We start from the raw sequence: 21335 nt of genomic DNA, 5'->3' as shown, positions 1-21335 counted from the left end.
AAAATGAAGTTGTCAGCAAGACAAGTCAGGAGTTTTTAGCAGTGTTAGACTTCCACCAGACATCCGGGTAATTGAACTCTCCCGTGGCCACTGTGTCCCGTCTCTTTGTGAACTTTGTGATTTGTCCTAGGATGATGCAGACTGACTTGCGGGATGGGGAAGGAGGAGGACAGAAGGGTGAGAGCAGGGCTGGCGTCAACACCGGACAAGGGGGGCAGCTTCTGGTGGGGGGGTCCCTGCTGCTGACTCCCCATTCACTCATCTCCTCTGATGCCTGCACTCACACCCTTCTGCTCCCAGCTGCATATGCTGCCATGCGCTGCTGGAGAAGGGCATGTGGCTGGTGCACAAAGCATCAGCGTTCCTGGTGACCGTGGCAGTACCACGCCAGCTGCACCCGTTACCCAGCACCCTCAAGGAAAGGGTATGCAAGCAGTGGGGGTGGCTGTGACTGCAGCTGGCAGAAAGAGGGCAAAGGAACGACGCAGAGGTAGGTGGAGGCATGTGGTTGGGAGGGCAAGAAGGGTGCTGCCTAGCGGTAGGTGTTTGGGGAGATTTTTGTCATAGCACTCTGCTTCCAGTGTGTAACTCCCCTCCTACCATTAACCCATATGTATTTCAAGACACCAAACACGGTGGTTACAGAGGAAAATGGGTTTATTGGATAAGCCCAGACACATCTGACCTACCCTTGGGAAAGGAATTCATTCAAGGCTACATGTACAAAATACGCAGAACTCACAACGATACTGACAAGAGGTGTCTTAAGATTCTGCACACTGATTGAAGTTATTACCTAAGTTGTGGTCAATGACCCTAAACGGGAGTTTTAATGAGAATATCCGACTGCTCTCTGTGCAGATGCAGTGGTTTGCATTCGAAGGACGTGCAAGCTATTCTGTCCTGTGTGTGAGTGTACACTCTGGTTGACGGCTCTCTCTCTAGAGAGAGAGCTGTCATGTTTGCCAGCATACCTGCCATGATTGTATTCTGCATATTGTACTGGTCACTCCTGTTTGCCAGAGTTACATGCTGTATTCTGTGCAGATCACCTGAGAGTGTCTTAACTGCTCATATTAATTGCAGGCGAGCCAGTGGGGCCTCTCCGTTATCTATTAAAAAATATGTACTTTCTCTTCTTCCAGCAAGTGTCCTTGAACACGAGCTGCCAGCAGCGGACATTGAATCTCTCCCCAGAGACTGGGATATTTTCCTTTGTACTTCATGTAGTTCTAAACTAATCTGTTCCCATGTAACTTCTTTGGGGTTTCGGGCCAGAATGTCAACAGACCCCGAAGGGCGGGAAGTTTTCCTATAATTAGTAACGCCTTTGCTTGAATCTACCAGGACATTCCATCAAAGACTTAAAGGTCGCTGTGGTTCAACAGAAACCTTTCAAAAACAAAATCCAACGGGAGGCTGCTGAATTGGAATTCATATGCAAATTTGACTCTGTCAAGCTGGGACTGAATAGGGACTATGAATGGTTATCACATTATCACAGGTAACTGATTTCCTTTACAGAGGCGGGGTCAGGGGGAGTCCAGTGGCACCTGGCGTGGGCTTTCGAGGACCACGGTTCTCTTTGTCAAATGCATCTGGCGGGCAGGACTGTGGTTATCGAGGGCTTGTGCTGCAGTGCTGCTGAACTCTTTTTGATTTTGCTACTACAGACTAACACGGCAAACTCCTTTGAACCTCTACAGAAGCAAACTGATCCCCACATCAAAAGGAGCTGTTTGCATCTCCATATCAAAAGGAGTTGTGTGCATCTCCCCTCTCCTCCCCCCTTCCCCTCTCCTTCTCAATATTTGACCAGTTTCTGTTGGCCCTCCATGCATCTGACGAAGAGAACTGTGGTTCTCAAAAGCTTATGCTACAATAAAATTGGTTAGTCTTAAAGGTGCTACTGGACTCTTTTTGATTTCACAGCTATTTTAAGACTCCAGTGCTGTGTTAAAAACTTGGGACTAAGGATTCGTCTACAGCACTAGCAGCTATATCCTTTAACAAGTTACAGATGAGAGTAACAGCGTTCCAGAATCAATTTGCCCTGGACTTTGTTGTAGTTACAACAGGGGGTGTATGTGCTGTGACTGAATCTGAATGTTGCGTTCAACGTTTATATGACACTAATTGGGTTAGTGAAAAGGGAACTTTAAGAGGGGACTAGCTTCAAGAGGGGACTGGACAAATATATGGAGCAGAGGTCCATCAGTGGCTATTAGCCACAGGAGATAGATGGTATTCTCTTTGTGGGGAGGTGGTGCTCTGTTGTCTTGGTGCTGGAAGGAAGGCAGTGGGAGGGCTTCTGGTGTCCTGGCCTCACTGACAGTCCTTTAGATGGCACTGGATTTCTAGCCACTGTGTGTGACAGAATGTTGGACTGGATGGGCCACTGGCCTGATCCAACATGGCTTTGCTTATGTTCTTAAATCACACATGGTTTCCACTACACACTGACAATGGAAAACAAAGAATGAAACCTTTGGTCCTGGCCTGCTTTAAGGGTCTTGTTATCACAGGCAGAGGCCTGTTGATTTTACTTATGGCATTTTGGTGTTGCATCAGTTGTACACCAATGCTGTGTAGAGAATTACAGAGATGTTTCCAACTGTCTCTGAAGGTTCCACAGGATAACACTGTGTGCATATGAGCTAAAATGATGCTCAAAGCAGGGAATATGTTTGGGAATTTTTAGGTCCCATTTTATAAAATCTTATTCTGAGCATACATTCTAGCTAAAAGCACTCAGAAGCACCCAGAAGAATGTAAGCAAGTAAAGAAAGGCCTGTTAAGATCCTGTCTCTGGGTGAAACGGGCCACTGGGCAACGTGTAAGCACGTTGTTCTCTTTATACTGATTAAATAAAGTGAAATTCGGTCTTGAATGAATTCCTTCCCAAGGAAAATATCAGATACACGGCTCCAGCTTTTCAACAGTTTGTATAATTCATTTATCATTCAAACTTGTCAAATGTCATTTTCTCTGGGAACATGCGTCATTCTGCTCATTTCCGACAAGTATGCGTGTCATTATGTTGGAGCTTCATCCTAACCTCTGATCTTTTATTCTGTAAACAAATAGCAATTATTCTGTAAACAAGCAGTACTGGAGGGTATATAAGGCCCTCCAACACTCCTGGTCTTGACACGTCTCCCCCTAATGGACACAGTGCCTGGGATTATTCCATGCATTCTATGTAATCCCATTTTTCTTCTGAAACCAGTGTTTGGGGTCTTGAAATATATATGGGTTAATGGTAGTCCGGGAGTTACAAATTGGAAACAAAGTCCTATGACAAAAATCTCCCCTAACAGAAGGGCATGGGGGGGGGGGCTGAGCGCTCTCCCTCCAAGGCCCCCCAAACCTGCAACTGGCCCTGAGAGCACAGAGGGGGGGAACCACTGGGGAGCAGCTGGAGAGGAAAGGGGGCGAGAGGGCGGTGCTTAGGGAAGCCTCCCGTTTAGGGGGCGCCGTGGGGGGGGGGCGCAACAGGCCTGAAGCGGCACAGCCGAGGGGGTGGGGAGGGCAGCGGAACCGGGTCGGTCGTTGCAGCGCGAAGCCGACCCGCAGGGCGCCCGGCCGGCCTGCCCTGCCCGGGAAACGCAAAGCGGTGGTGACCCGGAGACGCCCGCAGGCGGCGCCGCTCCACAGCCGCGGCGCCCAGAAGAGGCTTCCGCGCGTGCACGTGGCCCGGGAGGGGCGAAGCCGCGCGCCTGGGCGGCCCGGGCCCCGCTCTGAGGACCCGCGCGCCGAGGGCTGCAGCGCCGCGTCCGGAGGGAGAAGCGCCGGCGGTGGCCCGAGGCCCGAGGCGCGGCCGGGCAGCGCGGGCGCTTCGGCTTGCCGGGCCGGGCCGGGCGGGCGGGCGCGCTGCGGGAGAGGCCGGCTCCGTCCCGCAGGGCTCTGGTTGGGCGGCCTGAGGCGCATCGCGGCCCCGACGCCCTCCCTCGAGACGGGGCTGCTCGGGGGGGGGGGTCCTGGGAGGGGGGCCGGGCCGGGCCGGCTTTGGCGAGTCCTTCGCGCCGCCGCCGAGGGCTTCCCCCGGGAAAGGCGGGGCGGGCGGGGCCTCACCTGCGCCAGGTGAGCCGGCAGGCCCCGCCCCTCGGCCCCGCCCCGCCCGCCCCTTTCCGCGGGCTGCGGCTTGCCGGCTCGGCTGGGCTCGGCTGGGCTCTGCTGGCTGGCGCGCTCCCGGGCGCCCATGAAGCTGGTGGCGGAGCGGTGGGGCGCGCCCGGGGCGCCGCGCTCGGAGGGCCCCGAGCCGGGCGCGGAGGAGCCGCCACTGCCGCCGGGCGCGATCGCGGTGAGTGGGCGCAGCCCGGGGGAGGCCGGCGGGGGGTTCGGCCTGGCCCAGGGGCAGGAGCTGCCCGCGAGTGGGGAGGCGCGCCCGGCCTGGCTGCAGCCCCCGGCCTGGCCCCGCCTCGCTCGCGGGGGCGATTCCCGTCCCCCCCCCGTCCTCTCTGGCTTGGAAGGCTTGCCAACCTCCAGGCGGTGACTGGAGATCTCCCGGAATTACTAGTGGCCTCCAGGCCACAGAGATCAGTTTCCCTGGAGAAAACGGCAGCTCCGAATTTGGGGGGGGGGCTCCTCTGGCATTCTACTCTGCGGAGGTCTCTCCCCTCCCCAAACAATGCCATCTTCAGGCACCCCCCCCCCTAATCTCCCAGAATTTTATAACCTGGAGCTGGCACCCCTGCTTAGGGTGTGTGTGGTGCTCTAAGCGCAACCCAGATGTGTCAGGCACTGCACACCTCCTAAGCACAAGCATCTCCACCAGCCTCCTCTCCCCACCAACCAAACAAGAGCAGGTGCCGGGGAGGGGGGCTTGAACCCGGTTTTCGTTCAGCATCTCTCTAGGAGTATCTCCTACCCAATAAATCCCCCCTCTGGAGCTCACACCTTGCTCAGGATTCTTTCTGCCCAGGATGTGACATCTGCTTGAAGCCAGCTGGGTGACCTTGGGCTAGTCACAGCTCTTCCAGAGCGCTCTCAGCCCCACCCACCTCACAGGGTGTTTTGTTGTAGGGATAATAACACACTTGGTAAACTGCTCTGAGTGGGCATTAAGTTGTCCTGAAGGGTGGTATAGAAAATCGAACGCTGTTGTTGTTAAATTGAATGTTGTTATACTGAGTGGGGCACCTTGGGGGCACCTTTGGGTGCTGTGGGAAGCTCCTGGGTGAAGCGTTGAAGACTCCTAGTTCCAAAGCAGGAACAGGTCACGGTTGTGCGGTCTGTTACCTTCCCTGGAAAGAGCTCCCAGCTTTCTCCCTCCTCTTTTTTCCCCATTGTGTATACCCCACCTTTCCCCCATAGCAGCTTACACCATTCTCCTCCCCTCTGTTTTATCCTCACAATGACCTTGTGAGGTAGGCTAGGCCGAGAGCGTGTGGCTGGCGTCTGTGGCAAAGTGGGGGTTCAAACCTGGGTCTCCCAGATCCCAGTCTGACGCTCTAGCCGCTGCTCCACGCGGGCTCTTCCGAGGGAGAGCTGGTGGTTGCCCAGGAAGCTCCTGTTCCTAACCGAGAGGAGGAGCGTGCGTGTGCTGTGAACTCTCTTGGCTCTTTCGCCCGGTGCCAAAGGCAAAGTTGACCCAGCAGTTCTGCAACTGCCTCTCAAAGAGTGTGTATGTGGGGGGGGGGAGGGATCTGTATGATGACTTTAGTGCATTGCAAACTTTTCTGGGTGAGGGCCCCTTTCATCGTTGGAGAGAAAGTGTGTGTGTGTGTGCATGAACGTACCTGTGTGTGTGTGTGTGTACCCCAAATGCAGAGTATTCTAGAAAGCAAAGAAAGAGAGTCCCAGAGGCCGAGCAGCGCCCAGGCCAGCTGCAGCCGTGTCTCCACGCATTCCAAACACAAATAAATGCAGAATGCAATCAAATGAATTGGTGAGCCGATTGGGTAGATGTGACCCGCCCTTAGCCGGCTGCCGCTGGCGATGGAACCGCCACAGAAAGTGCAGGTGGGAGGGGACAGCGCCTTTCTGCACCCGGCAAGCCCACGTCGGCCGCTGTCGGGATAGGAGATCTCTCACCTTCTTTTTTAATGAAACTGATCCCTAGACGACCCTAGAGGTCCCTTCCAACCCTATAATTCAGGTTTAGTCTTCTGTTTTGCGACCATTCTGTGTAAAAGTATAAGGGCTGTGGTATCATTATGGGTGTCTGAACTGTAGTTTTTTAAAAATGGTATGTATGTATCAGAGGTGGGTTAGGCCTTTTTTTAAAAACCAAGGATGTAGGATGTGAACTTTATCAATGAGTGAATCGCCTCGGGTTACCGCTCTCTATCCCATTGAACTCCCTCCAAACTCTGCCCCCCCCATCTCCAGGAATTCTCCCAGCTGGAGTTGGCAACAATCACTCTCCTCTGCTTTGGAGCGGCACTGTTGCAAAGAGGTTCCTGTGATGGGCTAGGGGGAGGCAGGTTCAGATCCATACTCTTCCTGCTACTCACTGGGTGTCCTTTGGCCTGTCGCTCTTCTCCATCTAATGTACCTCGCAGGGCTGTTGTTAGGACAGAGTTGGAGTGGGGCGAGAGCCCTGTTCCTTGCACGGAGCATCTTGTGCAAAGGGCACCAGTAGCGCTTGAATAGTTCGGGCTCTTTTATCTGGGCAGCTCTTAATCTGGGTGCCCTTTTTGGAGGCTCTTCTCAGCCTGAGCAGTGCAATGGACGGCACACCTGCCTGGCGAAGCGTCCAGGAATTGCTTCCAGGCGGGGTACAAGCCTATAAAGGGAGAGTGGGCTGGCTGGAGGCGGGGGGGTCATGGCAACTGGTTCATAGACACCTTCATCGGAGGGGGGGGGGCTGGGAGCATAACCTTTTGCAAGCAACTTGTCTGGGCTGCCACCAACCCCTTCCCTTTCTCTCTAGCTATGCTGTCAGCAGTGTCCCCTTCTGTCCTGAAATCTGAGTCTTTTTGGCTTCTCCCCTGCCCTGCCCGTTTCCCGGTTTCTTAACTCCAGCCCCTTGGCAACGTTTCTTCTTGTGTCTATAAATGGGGCTGTGTTTACGCAACGAAACCTTTGCTTGCTCGCCTGTTCCCTTGCCTAAGAGCTGTTTGCGCACACATTTCCTGCCCCCCCCAAAGAGCTATGCATTTTAGGTGTACCCACAAAACGATGGTGGACAGAACTCGAAACACGTGTGCGCCACCTGCGTGCAATGAACCAGTGCATGAGCTGTGGTTGGCTGCAGCTCTTTTCCATGTGTGCGCACGGCAATAAGCACATGTTGTTAGCCGTATGCAAAAGATCCCCCCCCCATGGCATTTGCTGCTCGCCGCTTTGCTGTTCAGCATCCGATATACCAGGGCCCCCCCGCTCAGCTCTCTTGTAGTTGCTAGTGTTCAACAAATGTAACAGTTATCTTGAATTTCTGCCCCTCACGTAACTGGTGAATGATGGCCCGGAACATTTGTAGGTGGAAATCTGGCAAAGGCAGGCCCCTATCTGGCATTCATTTAAAGAACAGATGAAGAATTCTGTCCACGTGGTTTGCTGTAGTCCGATGTAACCTACAACGTCTGGCACAACAGCAGCCTGGGAATTCTGGTGCCTTGGAGTTGCCAGGTAGATAACTTTAGTAGACGGAGGATGAAAAGGGCTGCCTCCCTCTTAATCCCCCCAGCTTTAGCGCAACTCACCCCCATTGCAACATGCTGAGGAAAGCAGGCAAATTCTGTCCCCCCACCGCATCCCCAAGTCCGTCACTCTCATCCCTCCTTGCTAGCCAAAGACAGTGAAAGGAGAATTGGCTCTGCTTTTGCGGAAGCCGTGGTGTGCATTCGTGAGGAAGTGTCACAACAGCCCGCCTTGCAAGCCCCTGTGTGCAAGAGACCAGTACTCATGACCTTCCTCACACACTTTCTGTGGAAGTGCTGAGAAGCAGCTGAAGGCGTTCGGGTGCCAGAGGGGTCTGGTCAGCTCACGCATCTGTCCTGATTCTAACTGAGAAAGGCACACAATGGAGCCCCCACCCTCCTAGCTTTCTGCAAAGGACACAAAACCAAATTATTCAAAAACGCTTTTTACTCAGATAGCAGGGCTGTATTGTAGGGAGGGGATCTCAGATGACCTGCTAATGAGTTAGGGACCAGAGACCTCACCACTACGTTGTATTGGATTCCGGCTAATGCTGTGTCTGGTGTAGTGGTTAAGAGCGTGGGACTCTAATCTGGAGAGCCGGGTTTGATTCCTCACTCCTGTGGGAATTAGCAAGTGTTTTCATTTCAGTCATGAAAGAGTTAAACTGTTTGTGTTACCTACTTAATTAGTAAACATACTTTGAATGTAACCATTAGAGTTTCGAATAAGATTCCTGCTGTAGAAAGGGGAGTCACTAAGCATAATGAAGTAGGATTAGGATTTTCTATTGGGCAGTTTGTTTATTGGGGGCAATTAATTGATGCTATGTACTGAAGTTTTATTGCTCTTTGTTCACTTCCACTTCACTTCTTCATCTCTCTTCTCTGAGTCACTTACCTAGCAAGATGTTGTCAGCTTAGCAATTTATTATTTTCTCCAAATGTAACCCTAATTTTTATCCTTTAGTAATTTTACAGAGCTACACTGGAGTGTGTTTGTGAACCTATTCTCATTATTTCCAATGTGCAATCTTTGCACAATCTCTGCTATATTTTCCTACAACTCCTCCCCTTGAAGCCAGCTGGGTGACCTTGGGTCAGTCACGGCTCTCTGGAGCTCTTTCAGCCCCACCCACCTCACAGGGTGTTTTGTTGTGGGGATAATGATAACATACTTTGTAAACTGCTCTGCGTGGGTGTTAAGTTTCCCTGAAGGGCGGTATATAAATTAAATATTGTTATTAATATTAACTCATGTCTATTTCCCCTATGGCATTGTTTATGGAAACGTTCCTGATATTGACTGTATTAATCTCACACTATGTAATCCGCCTTGAGTCTCAGTGAGAAAGGCGGACTATAAATGACATAAACTAAAATAAGCAGAAGACACGTGAAGGTGTCGGGGTATCCAGAAGTTCTACAGCTGCCCAAGCGCTTGGCCCTGCTCTTTTGTTCAGGCTTACGAGCTGATTTTGTTCATGTTCAAAGTGCTGCCATGTGCCTGGTGCGCACAAACAAGCCAAAGAAACCTGCTGGATGGACCGGATCCCACTGATCTGGAGAAATTTGGGGGACAGACCAATGGGATATGACTCAGTGCTTCTTGTGATAAATATTTCCTTGGTTGCTGCTTAACGGTGGCTAGCAAGGCAGGATGTGAGCCCCATTATAAAGACACCCCCTTCCTGGGAGAAGGCAGGCTTACCCCACGGCAGTGCCTGGAATGTCTCTCCATCCATGTTCAGTTTCATTCTTTCTGTCTTTGTGGTTAGGACTTCCTCATCGGCAATTTGTTTGTGTGTCTTTGCCAAGAATATGGAACTGGGCGGGTTTACTACTTAGAACTTTTCAGAGGCCGCATTGGATTTCCTCATTACTTGTGTGGCAATAGAGAAATGCACCAAACGGAAATGCCAGCATTCCTCCGTGCAAACCTCTGCGTGGTGAGAACCCGCAGAATTCAACCCCAGAGATAATTCAGTGGGAACCCCCTCAGTGCCCCCCCCCGGCATCCCCTCTCTGGTGGTGCTCCAGAAGGAACGGGGGAGGCACCTGTGCACATTCTGCCATTATCGGTGCATGAGTGAGAACTCTTCCTGTATGCCATGAGAATTGGAACAGGAAGCTGCTCCTTCATATACAGACACAAGTTTGTCTTGAGCTCTGCTTTCTAGAAACAGGTTTCATTTGATCCAAAGGAGTTAGCCGTGTTAGTCTGTAGTCGCAAAATAGTAAAGAGTCCAGTAGCACCTATAAGACTAACCAACTTTATAGTAGCATAAGCTTTCGAGAACCACAGCTCTCTTCATCAGATGCAACTTTATTGTAGCATAAGCTTTCAAGAACCACAGCTCTCTTCATCAGATGCATCTGACAAAGAACTGTGATTCTCGAAAGCTTATGCTACTATAAAGTTGGTTAGTTTTATAGGTGCTACTGGACTCTTTACTAGGTTTCCTTTGGTCCTCCTCCCCGACCTCCTCTGCGTTCCACGGCTGGTATTCCCCCAGATTTGGAAACCATTTTCCAACCTCTTTCAGGGAGCCAGGCATCCCTGCCTGGCCCTGGTTTTTCCTTAGTTCGGGGCCTTGAAAAGCAGCCTCTGCACATGGCCCTGGAGTGCGCAGAGCAGGAAACCAGAAGTCGGTGGCTAGGCTACGCTGGGGAAGCCCGTGTGTCCAAGTGGCAGCGAGTCCCTGTGCCTCAAAAGGGCCTGCCGGCTCCCCTCTCCTATCCATGCTGTGCTCAACTGGGCATGTGCAACAGGCACATGCCAGTTGAGATGTGCAACAGGCACATCTCAACTGGGCATGTGCAACAGGCACATCTCGACAGCCGTGGAGGAAGGGAGCCTCACAAGGCCCGGGCCCTAAAGCAGCTCACGCAGGCTGGTTCTGCACACGTTGGATAATGCACTTTCAACGCACTTTATCGATCATTGGAGGTGGATGTTTTTGTTCCGCACACAAAAAAATCTGTCCCAAATGATCCATAAAGAGGATTGGAAGTGCATTATCCAACGTGTGCAGAATCACTCCTGGCGAGGGCTAACTGAAGTAGAAGATCAGCCGCCAGGGAACTCGCTTGGCCACTCTCATAGAATCATAGAGTTGGAAGGGGCCGTACAGACCATCTAGTCCAACCCCCTCTGGGGCTGGTCCTGTGACCTTCTGCATGCCGAGATGGTGCTTTCCACCAGGATGTGGTGAGTCCTGCAGAGCTTGAGTGACCACAGGAGGCCAAGGCCACCTGAGGGGCAGGTTGACCCCAAAGTTTCTGGGGGGAGCCAGCAAAGCCAACTTGCTGTGGGGCCGAGACCGGACAGCACAGATTTGGCCTGCTGACTTTGCAGCGGGAGGGAGAGAAGGTGGCTTCGTTCCACTGTGGGCTGAGATCCGTTTAGCTGGTGTTTCGTTTTCTCTTGCGAGGCACACAACTGCTGTGTAAGCTGTTGCTAACAGCCTCAGATGAGGCGTTCACACTCAACTTGTGGTTCAATTATCTGTCCTGGCCCCAATGCGGCTGCATCCCTCAACACAGCCTAATATTCCGCCTGACCTACTTTGAAAAGCTTTCCGGTTCTTCTCGTTGTGTGATTGCGGGCAGAGGTAGGGCAAGCCCAGCAGTCTCTCGCCACCTGTTCAGAGCAGTCCGGGAGGCCGGGAGAGGCCAGCCGGCTCGGGTGGAACTTACGAAAAATGGTCCCAGCGAGCACATCTCTCCCCCCAGCTCCTCCAAGTGCGCTGGCAACGAGCACATGCAGATTTGCCCCAAGGTAGCTGAACCCTCAGGCTTAGCAGAGCCTCCCTCCGCCCAGCCCTCTTCCGACTGGTGTCACTCAAGGCCGGTGCAGCCTGCTCTGATTTCCAAGCGTGGCTTCCATCCGCTGAAAGCCTGAGGGGGCTTTAGGTCCACCGCAAAAGAAGCCCACCTCGCTTGCCTTGGAGCACACTTGGCCAGTCTTGAGCGGGCTGGATTTCTTTTGAGCAACCCGCTTCCCGTCTTCGTTGTTTACCCTCAAGCTTCAGGTCTCCTTTAGAGGCCAGGTCTGCCGCAGCCTCACCTGGACCCAGAGTTGGTCGTTGACGGGCTACATCCCCACAGCAGGGAGTCCCGCTGGAGCCCCGTTCCAGCCTCGGCTCAGTCCCTACCTCAAGATGGCAAATAAGAGGAAGAGCGAGTTCCTTTCCCACCCTTGGTTGGTGCTGTGGGAGGGGGCAGGGGTCTTGTGCTAGGGGCCATTCCTCGTATTTGAAAGAGAACCTGTTGAAGGGCGTTTTCCAAGAACCCCCCAAATCCTGGGGCAGAAGGAAAACGAACTGGCCGAAACAGGGTCCGCTTTCAATTTGGCAACTTGTGAGGCTCCCAGCAAACAATCGAGTCCAACGCAGTGGGCGGAACTGGGCAGCAGGAACGGAGGCTGGTTCTAGGATTGCCATTTCTGTTCCGTAAATCTGCAGGAGAATCTTCCCGCTGGGGGGAAGCACTAAGGGATATTCCAGCCATGTGCTGCACTGGTTAGAGCGTTGGATGAGGGTCTAGCAAACCTGAACTCAGCTCCTTGCTCTGCTGCAAAGCCGTAGGCCAGTTGCGCTACCACAGCCGAAGCTGCTTCACAGGGTTTTTGTGACGTTGGCTTGGGGAAGGAAGAGCCTCGTGGCCTGCCCTGAGCAACTTGGGGAAAGGGCAGGATGAAAAATGGCCTAGATAGAGAGCTGCCTCTTGCGTCCTGTGCCTGCGGAGCCGCTGGGCAAGCCTGTGCTGGACCACTCCCCAAGCCGGCCTGTTTGCTAATGCTGTTTTCATCTCTTTTCACGCCGTCCCTCTTTTGACTTGCCAGACTAGCCTGCTGAGCCAGTTGGTGGAGACCAGGCGGACTAGATTTTCTGGCTGCCTCTCACACAGCCCCGGGATCCTTCTCTTTTTGATTTCCGCACACCAGCCAGACTCGACCTACCTATGCAAAAATGTCTGCCATGGGTTTTGGGGTCAGATCAGCTGAGAAGTCAGACCTCCCTTCCCAGAGCCAGACGACATGAGACGCCAGACACGTGTACTTCATGTGTCAGGTCCTGCAAAGTTCCCTGGGTAGTGTAGTCTTACAAAGAACAGCCGCTCGATGCAATTCTCCGCTGTGGGAAAGCAGTGTGTGTGTGTGTGTGTGTGGGGGGTCTCTTGCAAAAAGCCTAGGCTTGGGTTTTCCTCCAGGAGCTTGGGGTGGGGGGTGCAACAGAAGGTAGGAAATTCAGAGTGGCTTTTTTCAAGAGAGAGAAAGAGAATCACCCCACCTCCCTGGCAAAGAATTGTATCGTGGATTCTCTTTCTCTCTTGCAAAAAGCTTCCCTGGATTTCCTGCCTCCTATTATGCCCACTCCGGAGCACCCAGAACAATACCCGAGGCAAGGCGTTTTGTAAGAGAGAGAGATTCCCCAGCAGAGAATCACATTGAGCGGCTGTTCTTTATAAGACTACACTACCCAGGCAACCTTGCAGGACCCAACACATGCCCAGGTATCTTGTGTAGTTTCCCTCCCAGATATGGCAGGCCAGATGTAGCAGGAAGCGGGGGGACTGCAGTCCCCTCCTCAATTCTGATTTGTTCATCTGCTTTTAGGGCTGTAGCGTAGCCTGCTTCTCTCCTCCCATTGACGAGGCCTGCAGTTTTAGAATCCGCCATCTCTTGTCCCCTAATTTTGTTCTGGTGATGTTGCCTGGAAGGGCAGCCTTTGTTTGCAGACAGTGTTATCGGCCTTCACCTGCCCTGACCTCCCCCAAGGGCTGGGCGCAGGTTGTGGTCAGATATTCTGGGATTGAGCCAGACGAGCCACCCTTTCATAATTTCATTTCTTTACAACAATGACTCAGGTGGTTTAAGGCATAAAGAGGGTGGCAAAGCCAGTGATCGTCTGGCCTGAGCAGTGATTTGAACCCCGCGCTTCGTCTCTTTGCACCCCTCTGGTTCTCTGTGCAAACAGAGTTATGAGATGAAGCCAGAGATGGTTTTTCTACAGGTGAGTTACAGGCCTGATAAGGGTAGGTAGAATTTTGTTTGGAAATAGTAATTCATGAGTCATGATTTTAAGAAGGGACCTGAATGTTAGTACTTGACTTCTGTTCTGTGGCATCTGAGCTCGAGGTGGGCTGGAGGGAAGACACCACCGCAGGGGGCAAATGTACAAGCAAAATGCAGAACCCAAAGGGGGCACTTGTCATATTGCAGAGGGTGCTCTCTGGTGCCACCTGCTTCTTTACTGGCACTCCCCGAAAGAGCGCAGTCTTGACAGATGGCATGCGTCTCACCCACTGCTACTCTGGCCCTGACAGCAGCCCGGGCATTCACAGTGGCATGCTAATACCAGGGGAGGAGCCGCATTCAACCCCTGCGGCAGACAAGTTCCGGCCAAAGCCTCCGTGTCGAGTGCCGCGAGTGAGCACTGGCCTATGGAATTAACGGCACGATAACCTTGTGAGTCTTTGAGGGCCCCTCACTGTTTCAGCACCACGGTGGCTCCGGAGCCTCTTGCCACTTGCAGGGTTGTGGTGCTTTGACTCCAGCCTTTCAAAGGACCCCGTTAGCAGGGGAACATTTGGGTCCTCCAAAAGAAAAGCCCCCCAGTACCTCTCGGTTGGCTTCCATGAAAGGCATTACAGGACATTTGGGTCTCCCAGCGCTGTAGACCACCCAGCTGCCAGTGGTGCGGCATGGGTAGTGGAGCCCTCGCACTGATTCTCAAGACTTCTGGGGTGTCACAGAGGCTGGGAGCGAGGGGGGAGTGGCAGGGCAGGAAGTTGGTGGAGTAAACGTCAGAAGAATATTCTGCTGTCTGGGACAGCTACATTTCTGTACGCTGAGCAATGGGGGGGGGGGGAAGAATTTTAAAAGGAAGCCCGTTTGGAAGAAGGGGTCAGTGTGTGGCTTGTGCAAGCTGCAGGTCACCACCAGGCCGGGAAAAGGGTATTGTAGAGCTTCAGTTTGCCAGACCTGAGCAAGGCTGTCAATTCATAGAGTCGCCATAAGTCGGAAGCAACTTGATGGCACAGAACACACGGAGCTTATGGAGCAGGGAGGAGCAATCAAAATGATCAGAGGCAACTGGCTAAAATGCTTTGGGCTGTTCAAAAAGAGCGAGCAGAAGAGATGCCTTGGGAAGGGACTGTTCTATTGGGCGCGGCCAGTTGGTGAAGACGGCTCCTGCTGGGCGGTTCCCGCATTAAGATGTCACGTTTAATTGCTTGTGCTTTTGCCTTCAGCAACGTTTCACTTCTGTGTTGGGATTGATGCTTGTTTTCACATTTCTGCAGTTCATCTCCTATTGTCTTTGTTCACTGGATGCCCCAGCTTTTCATCGTATTGACTTGCACTGTGTAATTCACCTTGAGTCTCAGTGAGAAAGGATGAATGAATGAATGAATGAATGAATGAATGAAATTATGCACAGTGTGGAGAGAGTGGACAGGGAGACGCTTTTCTCACTTTCTCATAATGCTAGGAGCCGGGGTCATCCGCTGACGCTGATGCATGGGAGTTTCAGGACTGACAAAAGAAAGTCGTTCACACAACACATGGTTAACTTGTGGAACTCAGTGCCACAGGATGTTGTGACGGCCACCAATTTGGAAGGCCTTAAAAGGGGAGTGGACAAATCCATGGAGGGCGGGGCTATCAGTGGCTACTTGTCACGAGGGCTCTCTGCTCCCTCCCGTAGCAGAGGCAGCATGCCTCTCTTTCTCAGTTGCTGGCCAACGTGGGTGGGAGAATGCTGCTGCTGTCATGGCCCAGTCTGAGAGTGAGGTCTCCTCTGGAGGAGAGGAGCCTCGTGTAGCCAGCCAGGACTCCTCAGGAGAAGAGGAGCCCTGTGTAGCCAGCCCTAGCCCTGATTCAGTAGAAGCCATCAATCAGGAGCAACAGCTGCTGGCTGATCAGAGCTTACAGCCAGCAGCTGAGGCACCAGCACCCTCTAGCTCCAATACTACAGGGGAAGCTCAGCCAGGGACTTCTACAGGTGCAGCGCAGCCAAGAGCCTCCCCCCCCCAGGTTCACCCACGCCCAAGAACGCCGCAGGCAGCGCCAGAGACGGGAACTGCAGGAGAGACGGCGCAGTGCTCGCCTCTTGAGCCAACGCCAGCTGCTGGAGAGTGATGACGAGTAGCGTCAGGATGGAGCCCCAGCAGCTGGCTGAAAACCACGCCTGGCTATAAGAGCCAGTCTGGAGGAACTGCCAGGCATGGAAGCAACGTGTACTGTCTGCAACCACTCTTTGGTCTGTGAACCTTGCCCGTGCCTGCTTTTGGACCTGGCGCTATCGGTGACTGACCTTGGACTGCGCCTGACCTCGCTCTTGGACTCTGGACTCACTCCTGGTGTGTTATCTCGTGCTCTGGCCACCGGTTTGACTTGGCTTTCGCTCTTGGAACTCCCCTTTGACTTTGGCCTTAAGGTTTGGACTTGAACCACCCTGCTTGGGCCTGCCCAGCCCGTGACAGCTGCGGTCATCCTTCCTGTGGGCTTTCCTGGAGGCAGCTGGCTGGCCGCTGCGTGAACAGAGTGCTGGACTGGACGTGTTGTGTGTTTGATCCAGCAGGGCTCTGCCCCTCCAAGATTGGCCCCGTGGAAAAGCAGCCTGGCTTCCTCCTTCGGAGCCCTGCATAATGGCCCCCTTGGCACCGGAAGTGGGGCGGGGAAGGAGGCCAGTGGGCAGAAGGGCTTGGCCTTCTCAGCTGGATTCAACCAGGCGGCCCACGCGGGGAGCCTGCCATGCGCTTGCGGCGAGGCATTCCTGCCAGAGGGTGCCCGGGCAGCTCAGCCCTCCTGGACTTGGTTGGTTTTTTTTATCCCACAAGAGTGGTGTGTCTAGGGTTGCCAACTCCAGGTAAGGAAATCCCTGGAGATTTCCGGGTGGAAGCTAAGCCGGGATATGATGCCATAGGGATGTGATACACCCTCTGAAACTATTATTTTCTCCTGGGGAACTGATCTCTAGACTGTAGAGTCTGGCGGTCATAATTCTGGAGGAACTCCAGGTACATCTGTGGCTTGCGTGTGGCTCTCGTAATGCATGAATGCAGAGCCGTACGGAAAGAACTGGCCCACCCCCAGACGTTTCCTGGTCCCCCCCCCTGTGATCTTGCCACCCTCTCCCAGTTTGTATGGTACTGGGAGCTGGGAAAAAGGAATGTGTGCGACTGCCGTTCCCATAATGCCAGAATTGGCCTTCCTTGGTATGTGTGTAGCTGAACAGTCTGGGATCTTGAAGATCGCTTGCTCCTGCATTGACCCAACTAAGGTTGTCATGGGGGGTAGTGGTCCTGGGTGTGCCCTTGGGTTGCTAGTTTCCAGGTCTGGAGATCTCCCGGGACCACAGATGAGCTCCAAGCTACAGAGCTCAGTTCCCCTGGAGAAAATGGTAGCTTGGGAGGGTGGGCTCTATGGCACCGTGCCCCTGCCGTCCCTTTGTGGCACCCTCAGATCTCCTGGAATTTTCCAACCCCTTAGCCCACCCTCCCTGAGAACAGGCTCAGGGCAGGTTTTATCAAGCATAAATTGCAATTTAAAATCAACATTAAAAACATTCAATCATAAAATTATAGTGTGCAGTCACCAAGGCGGCGGTCTTCACCAACAGCAACCCCCTGCCTCTAATACACGGGGTGGGGAGGGGGGGCAGAGGGGCAGGCTCAGGTTTGTTCATATCGAGGCCAAGATGACGTTGTGGCCTCCTGGCATAACAGGCATGTGCGCTGTACTGGAATGAAGATTCTTCGGTTGTACATTATTATTTGAAATAAGTGGTTGGTTTCATTTGATCTGGATTTGTTCCATCATGTCCTTATGCAATTTATATATATCAGATATATCAGTCATATTTGATGTTAATTAGTAAAGATATTTTGATACTGCATCTTGTTTTGCTCCTAGGCTTCCTTAAGATAGAACTGAAGCCTCTGACAGATCTTTTGATGTTTTTGTCTTAGTTTTCACGGCTTTTCTTTGCTTGGGTTCCTCTGTGCGTAAAGCAGGGGTCACTAAGGGGGGGAGAGTAAGGGAGGGAGAGATACCTGTGAATTTCCTGCCTTGTGAAGGGGATTGGACTAGATGCCCCTTGGGGTTGTTGGCAGCGCATAGGGAGCTTTGTGATAGCTGTCACCTTTTGGACTTGTGGGGTTGAGCCTAGACTCAGGCAGAAGTCCTGTGGGTGCAAGCAGTGGCACTCGTGGCTTAGTTCAATCCCAGGCAGGGGCACAGGTGAGGGGGGCACCTTGCTTGGGTGACCGAATGCCTGGCAGGGACACGTTGACTTCTGACCCCACGCCCTGGCTTTTCTTGCTGCAGGAGAATGCCGTCCAGCTGAACGGGGCAGTCCTGGAGGCGAGCCACCACCTGCCCCCTGCCAGTCCGACCCAGACCCAGACCCAGCCCGTCAGTCCGGCATGTGGGTCCAGCCAGCCCCGAGAGACTTGGGGTGGAAAGTATGAGTTCCTCCTCTCCTGCATGGGCTACTGCGTGGGGCTGGGGAACGTCTGGCGCTTCCCGTATCTCTGCTATCGCAACGGCGGGGGTAAGTGGCTGCGTGGCTGCTTAGGGCAGGGGAACCTTCCGGGTGGCTCACCCAAAAGAGGACGAATTCCCTTTAGCTAAACAGAACTCTCAAGTCACCACAAGCAAAGGGCCAATTGCCAAGACACAGCAGCACGGCAAACGTCCGAGACCCCAGCGGCAGGGGCTTCTCTCCGTCCAGCTGGGGCTCGTCGCCTCCTGTGCCTCGAGGGCCGATCTTGAGCTGCCTCAAGCAGTCACTGGGGTGGAGAGCTGGCCCCCAAATCCGAGGCTGGAATATCCACATGAGGTCTAAAACATGCCAAGGGGGTGCATAAACCCCCTCCCCAGAGGTGCCAATGCCCCAAGGGCGGAATGGGGGCGTCGTGAGTGACCCCTGCCACAGTTTGGTGCAGAGTATTCGACTCCTGTGCTTGGGGGAGTGGTTTCTAATCCCCTTTCAGCTCTTGCTCAGCTCTTTTCCCACTTGCCCGTCCCCTCTCCCTGCACCAGCCTTTCGTTTGGGTGGGTGGCCGGGTTGGTCCACAGCAGAACATCAGCATTTGAGTCCAGTGGCACCTTGGGAGACCAACCAGGTTTTCCGAGTGTGAGCTTTGGAGAGTCTGGGCTCCCTCCTTCAGGGATCTCCATTCCTACTCGCATCTGAAGAAGGGAGCTCTGACTTGCGAACGCTCACACTCTGAAAATCTTGCTAGTCTCTAAGGTGCTGCCGGATTCGAATCCTGCCAGACCAGTAGGTTGTGGCATGCCACAATTTCTGCCATGACTGTTGACTTGCCTTGATGCAGGCTTGGTGTCTTGGCTACTCTGGATACAGCTGGCTGCCTGAAGAAACGTTGGTGCTCTCTAGGATGCGTCTGGAGCACTGCCAGTCCCCTTGCTGGTGCCCTTTGGCACCCCTGAAAATGTCACCCCTGAAGCGACGACAGCTGTGTTGACCGTGGCTGTGTGCAGGCTCTTGCAGCCGGTCTGGTATTAGGACACTGACAGGGAAATCCTCAGCAGAATTATTCCAGTCTAAGCCCACTGAAACCAACAGGCTTAGAGTGGAGTAACTCTGCTTAGGATTTCACTGAGAAGAAAGATCCAGGGGAGTTAGCCGGGTTAGTCTGTAGTCGCAAAATAGTAAAGAGTCCAGTAGCACCTTTAAGACTAACCAACTTTATTGTAGCATAAGCTTTTGAGAACCACAGCTCTCTTCGTCAGTAAGGTGCATCTGACGAAGAGAGCTGTGGTTCTCGAAAGCTTATACTAAAGTTGGTTAGTCTTAAAGGTGCTACTGGACTCTTTACTGAGGGGAAAGGAAGCATTCTTGCAAAACACAGCCACAGGTTGCTCCACGGCCTCAGGGCTTCCCCAGCCAGAGTGGAAGGCGGCTTCAGAGCTCTGCAGGTTCTTTCTCTCTCTCACAACAGCTCTGACAAAACCCATGGGGGCACACGGACAGACCCCGTGCCTGTTCTTACTCAATGGATACCTGCTGTAGGTGCTTGCAGCACAGGGCGATAGTTGGTGCCCCTGAATTTCCTGCCCGAATAGCGTAGCCTGGTATAGTGAGTGCTCAGTGGCCTCTCGCTGGGTGCCACTTTCCGAGGTGAGGGGGAGCCTCAAGGGGTGGTGGAGGTGGAGCTGGCTGGATCTCAGGAGCATGGGGGGGGGTCCACCCTCCCTAAAGGTTTGCAAGGGGTATTCCAAGCAGGAAGCCGGTGTGACTCCCTTCAAAGTCTGCTGAATCACAACTTTCAGTGGAACGGGGAGGCTCTAGTGGAGAGGAAGAAGAGACTGATAAAATCGATCCTTGAAGGTGGGCTTGAGGTCATCAAGGCAGCTGCTCTGGTTCGGCCTCACCTGGAGTACTGTGCCCTCATGCTGCCCTCTGAAAGCTTTTGAGATGGGGCAGGGCAGGAGCTTGAGTAAATTGAGGAGGGGCCTGCCTTTGTGGCTCCCGGCTAGATTATCATCGGGCCATGATGGTCCAGGCGCGGATAACATCCAGGCTTGTTCTCTGTCGTGCGCACAGGAGCTTCAAGCCCAAGCCACTTTCCTCCTTTATCGCTGGCAGAAGCCAGCGGAAAGAAGCCTTGGGACGCATAAAGTGTGCACACCCCGTTGCTGAAATTCTAAAGAGGAATTCTGGGGGTGCCGGGGCGTTGCTTCACACCTCCCATGGCGATGGGGAAGCTGAGGTTGATTCCCGCTGCTCTTCTGGATGTGATTCCCGTTCCGTCTAAGCTGAGAGCCTTCCCACGCTCTCACGCACTGTGTTCCTTGAGAGGGATATTCCCACATTAACGTGCACCCATCTGTGTGCCGGCACTTCGGCCTCTGTGCACAGTGCCGTGCTTGGGGAATCTGCCGGGACGGGAGTCTTTTCCCAGTGGCTGCCTGTCTGCCTGCGCTGGATTTCTTGTCTCCGACTCCCCAGTGTGCTGTCGCAGGGCCGGCACATGTCCTGTGGGTGCCTTTGTGGGGCTGCACCAGTCCTGAGCAGAGGGAGGGGCAGGGGGAAGAACCCCTCCTTCTGTGTCCGGCAGCAGCAGCTGGGGGAGAGGTTTCCAGCACCCGCCTGGGGCCTCCGCAGGGTGGGGCGGGTCTCTGCTTGACAGCCTCGTTTCTGTCACCCAGGAGTGTTTTTGATCCCTTATTCCATCATGCTCCTCTTCACGGGGCTGCCCCTCTTCTTGATGGAGCTCAGCCTTGGCCAGTACGGCGCAGCGGGACCCATCACCGTCTGGAAGTGCTGCCCCCTCTTGAAAGGTAGGTGCCCGGGGCGGTCCATGGGTCTGCTGCATGTGTGAACCGCCTGGAGCTGAAGTCGCAGCTCTTCCAGTTCAGGCCTCTGCTCAAACCTTGGGATTGACCAGCCCGTGCAACCCACACTTCTAGGACAGAGTACCGGCCGCCCCATAGAAAAGCGCCCCGAGAGGAGGTGGCGGCCAGCTTGTTCACTGCAGGGGCCACTGGGCTGCCAGTCCTCAGGAAGTTCCCCTCCTGATCCACACAGGGATAAGACAACCCCAGCGCAAGAGGTTGACAACTCCAGAGTCGCTTCAAGGTTAATGTTTTTGCGAATAGGTTCCTCCCTGTTAGTGCCCTTTGGACGTCTTCTCAAAGTTTTCCGGCACCAAACTTAGACTTCGTGTTCTGCTTTCTTGCTGGTTTGTGAATTGCCATTTGTTCCAGTTGCA

The 21335-nt window shown here is 53.6% G+C and overlaps 1 protein-coding gene across 4 annotated transcripts in view; it reads left to right on the top strand.

The window, feature by feature from the left end:
• The first annotated feature begins 123 nt into the window (after window positions 1-123).
• Window positions 124-21335, top strand: part of LOC129325877 (sodium-dependent proline transporter-like) — a 33991-nt gene continuing 12779 nt past the window's right edge. For 2 of the 4 annotated variants that reach the window (XM_054973838.1, XM_054973836.1), the window contains exons 1-3: window positions 4166-4303; window positions 17923-18148; window positions 20773-20904. In XM_054973838.1, the coding sequence (XP_054829813.1) occupies window positions 4202-4303; window positions 17923-18148; window positions 20773-20904 (460 nt within the window). In that variant the 5' untranslated portion in view covers window positions 4166-4201. Of the gene's footprint in view, window positions 491-4165; window positions 4304-17922; window positions 18149-20772; window positions 20905-21335 lie in introns of those variants that run through there. The other 2 variants (XM_054973837.1, XM_054973840.1) reach the window with 2 other exon arrangements.

The sequence above is a fragment of the Eublepharis macularius genome, chromosome 3, assembly GCF_028583425.1.
Source record: "Eublepharis macularius isolate TG4126 chromosome 3, MPM_Emac_v1.0, whole genome shotgun sequence".
Classification (NCBI taxonomy): Eukaryota; Metazoa; Chordata; class Lepidosauria; order Squamata; family Eublepharidae; genus Eublepharis; species Eublepharis macularius.
The sequence above is the reverse complement of the archived record's forward strand: the minus strand, read 5'-3'. Positions and strand labels throughout refer to the sequence as shown.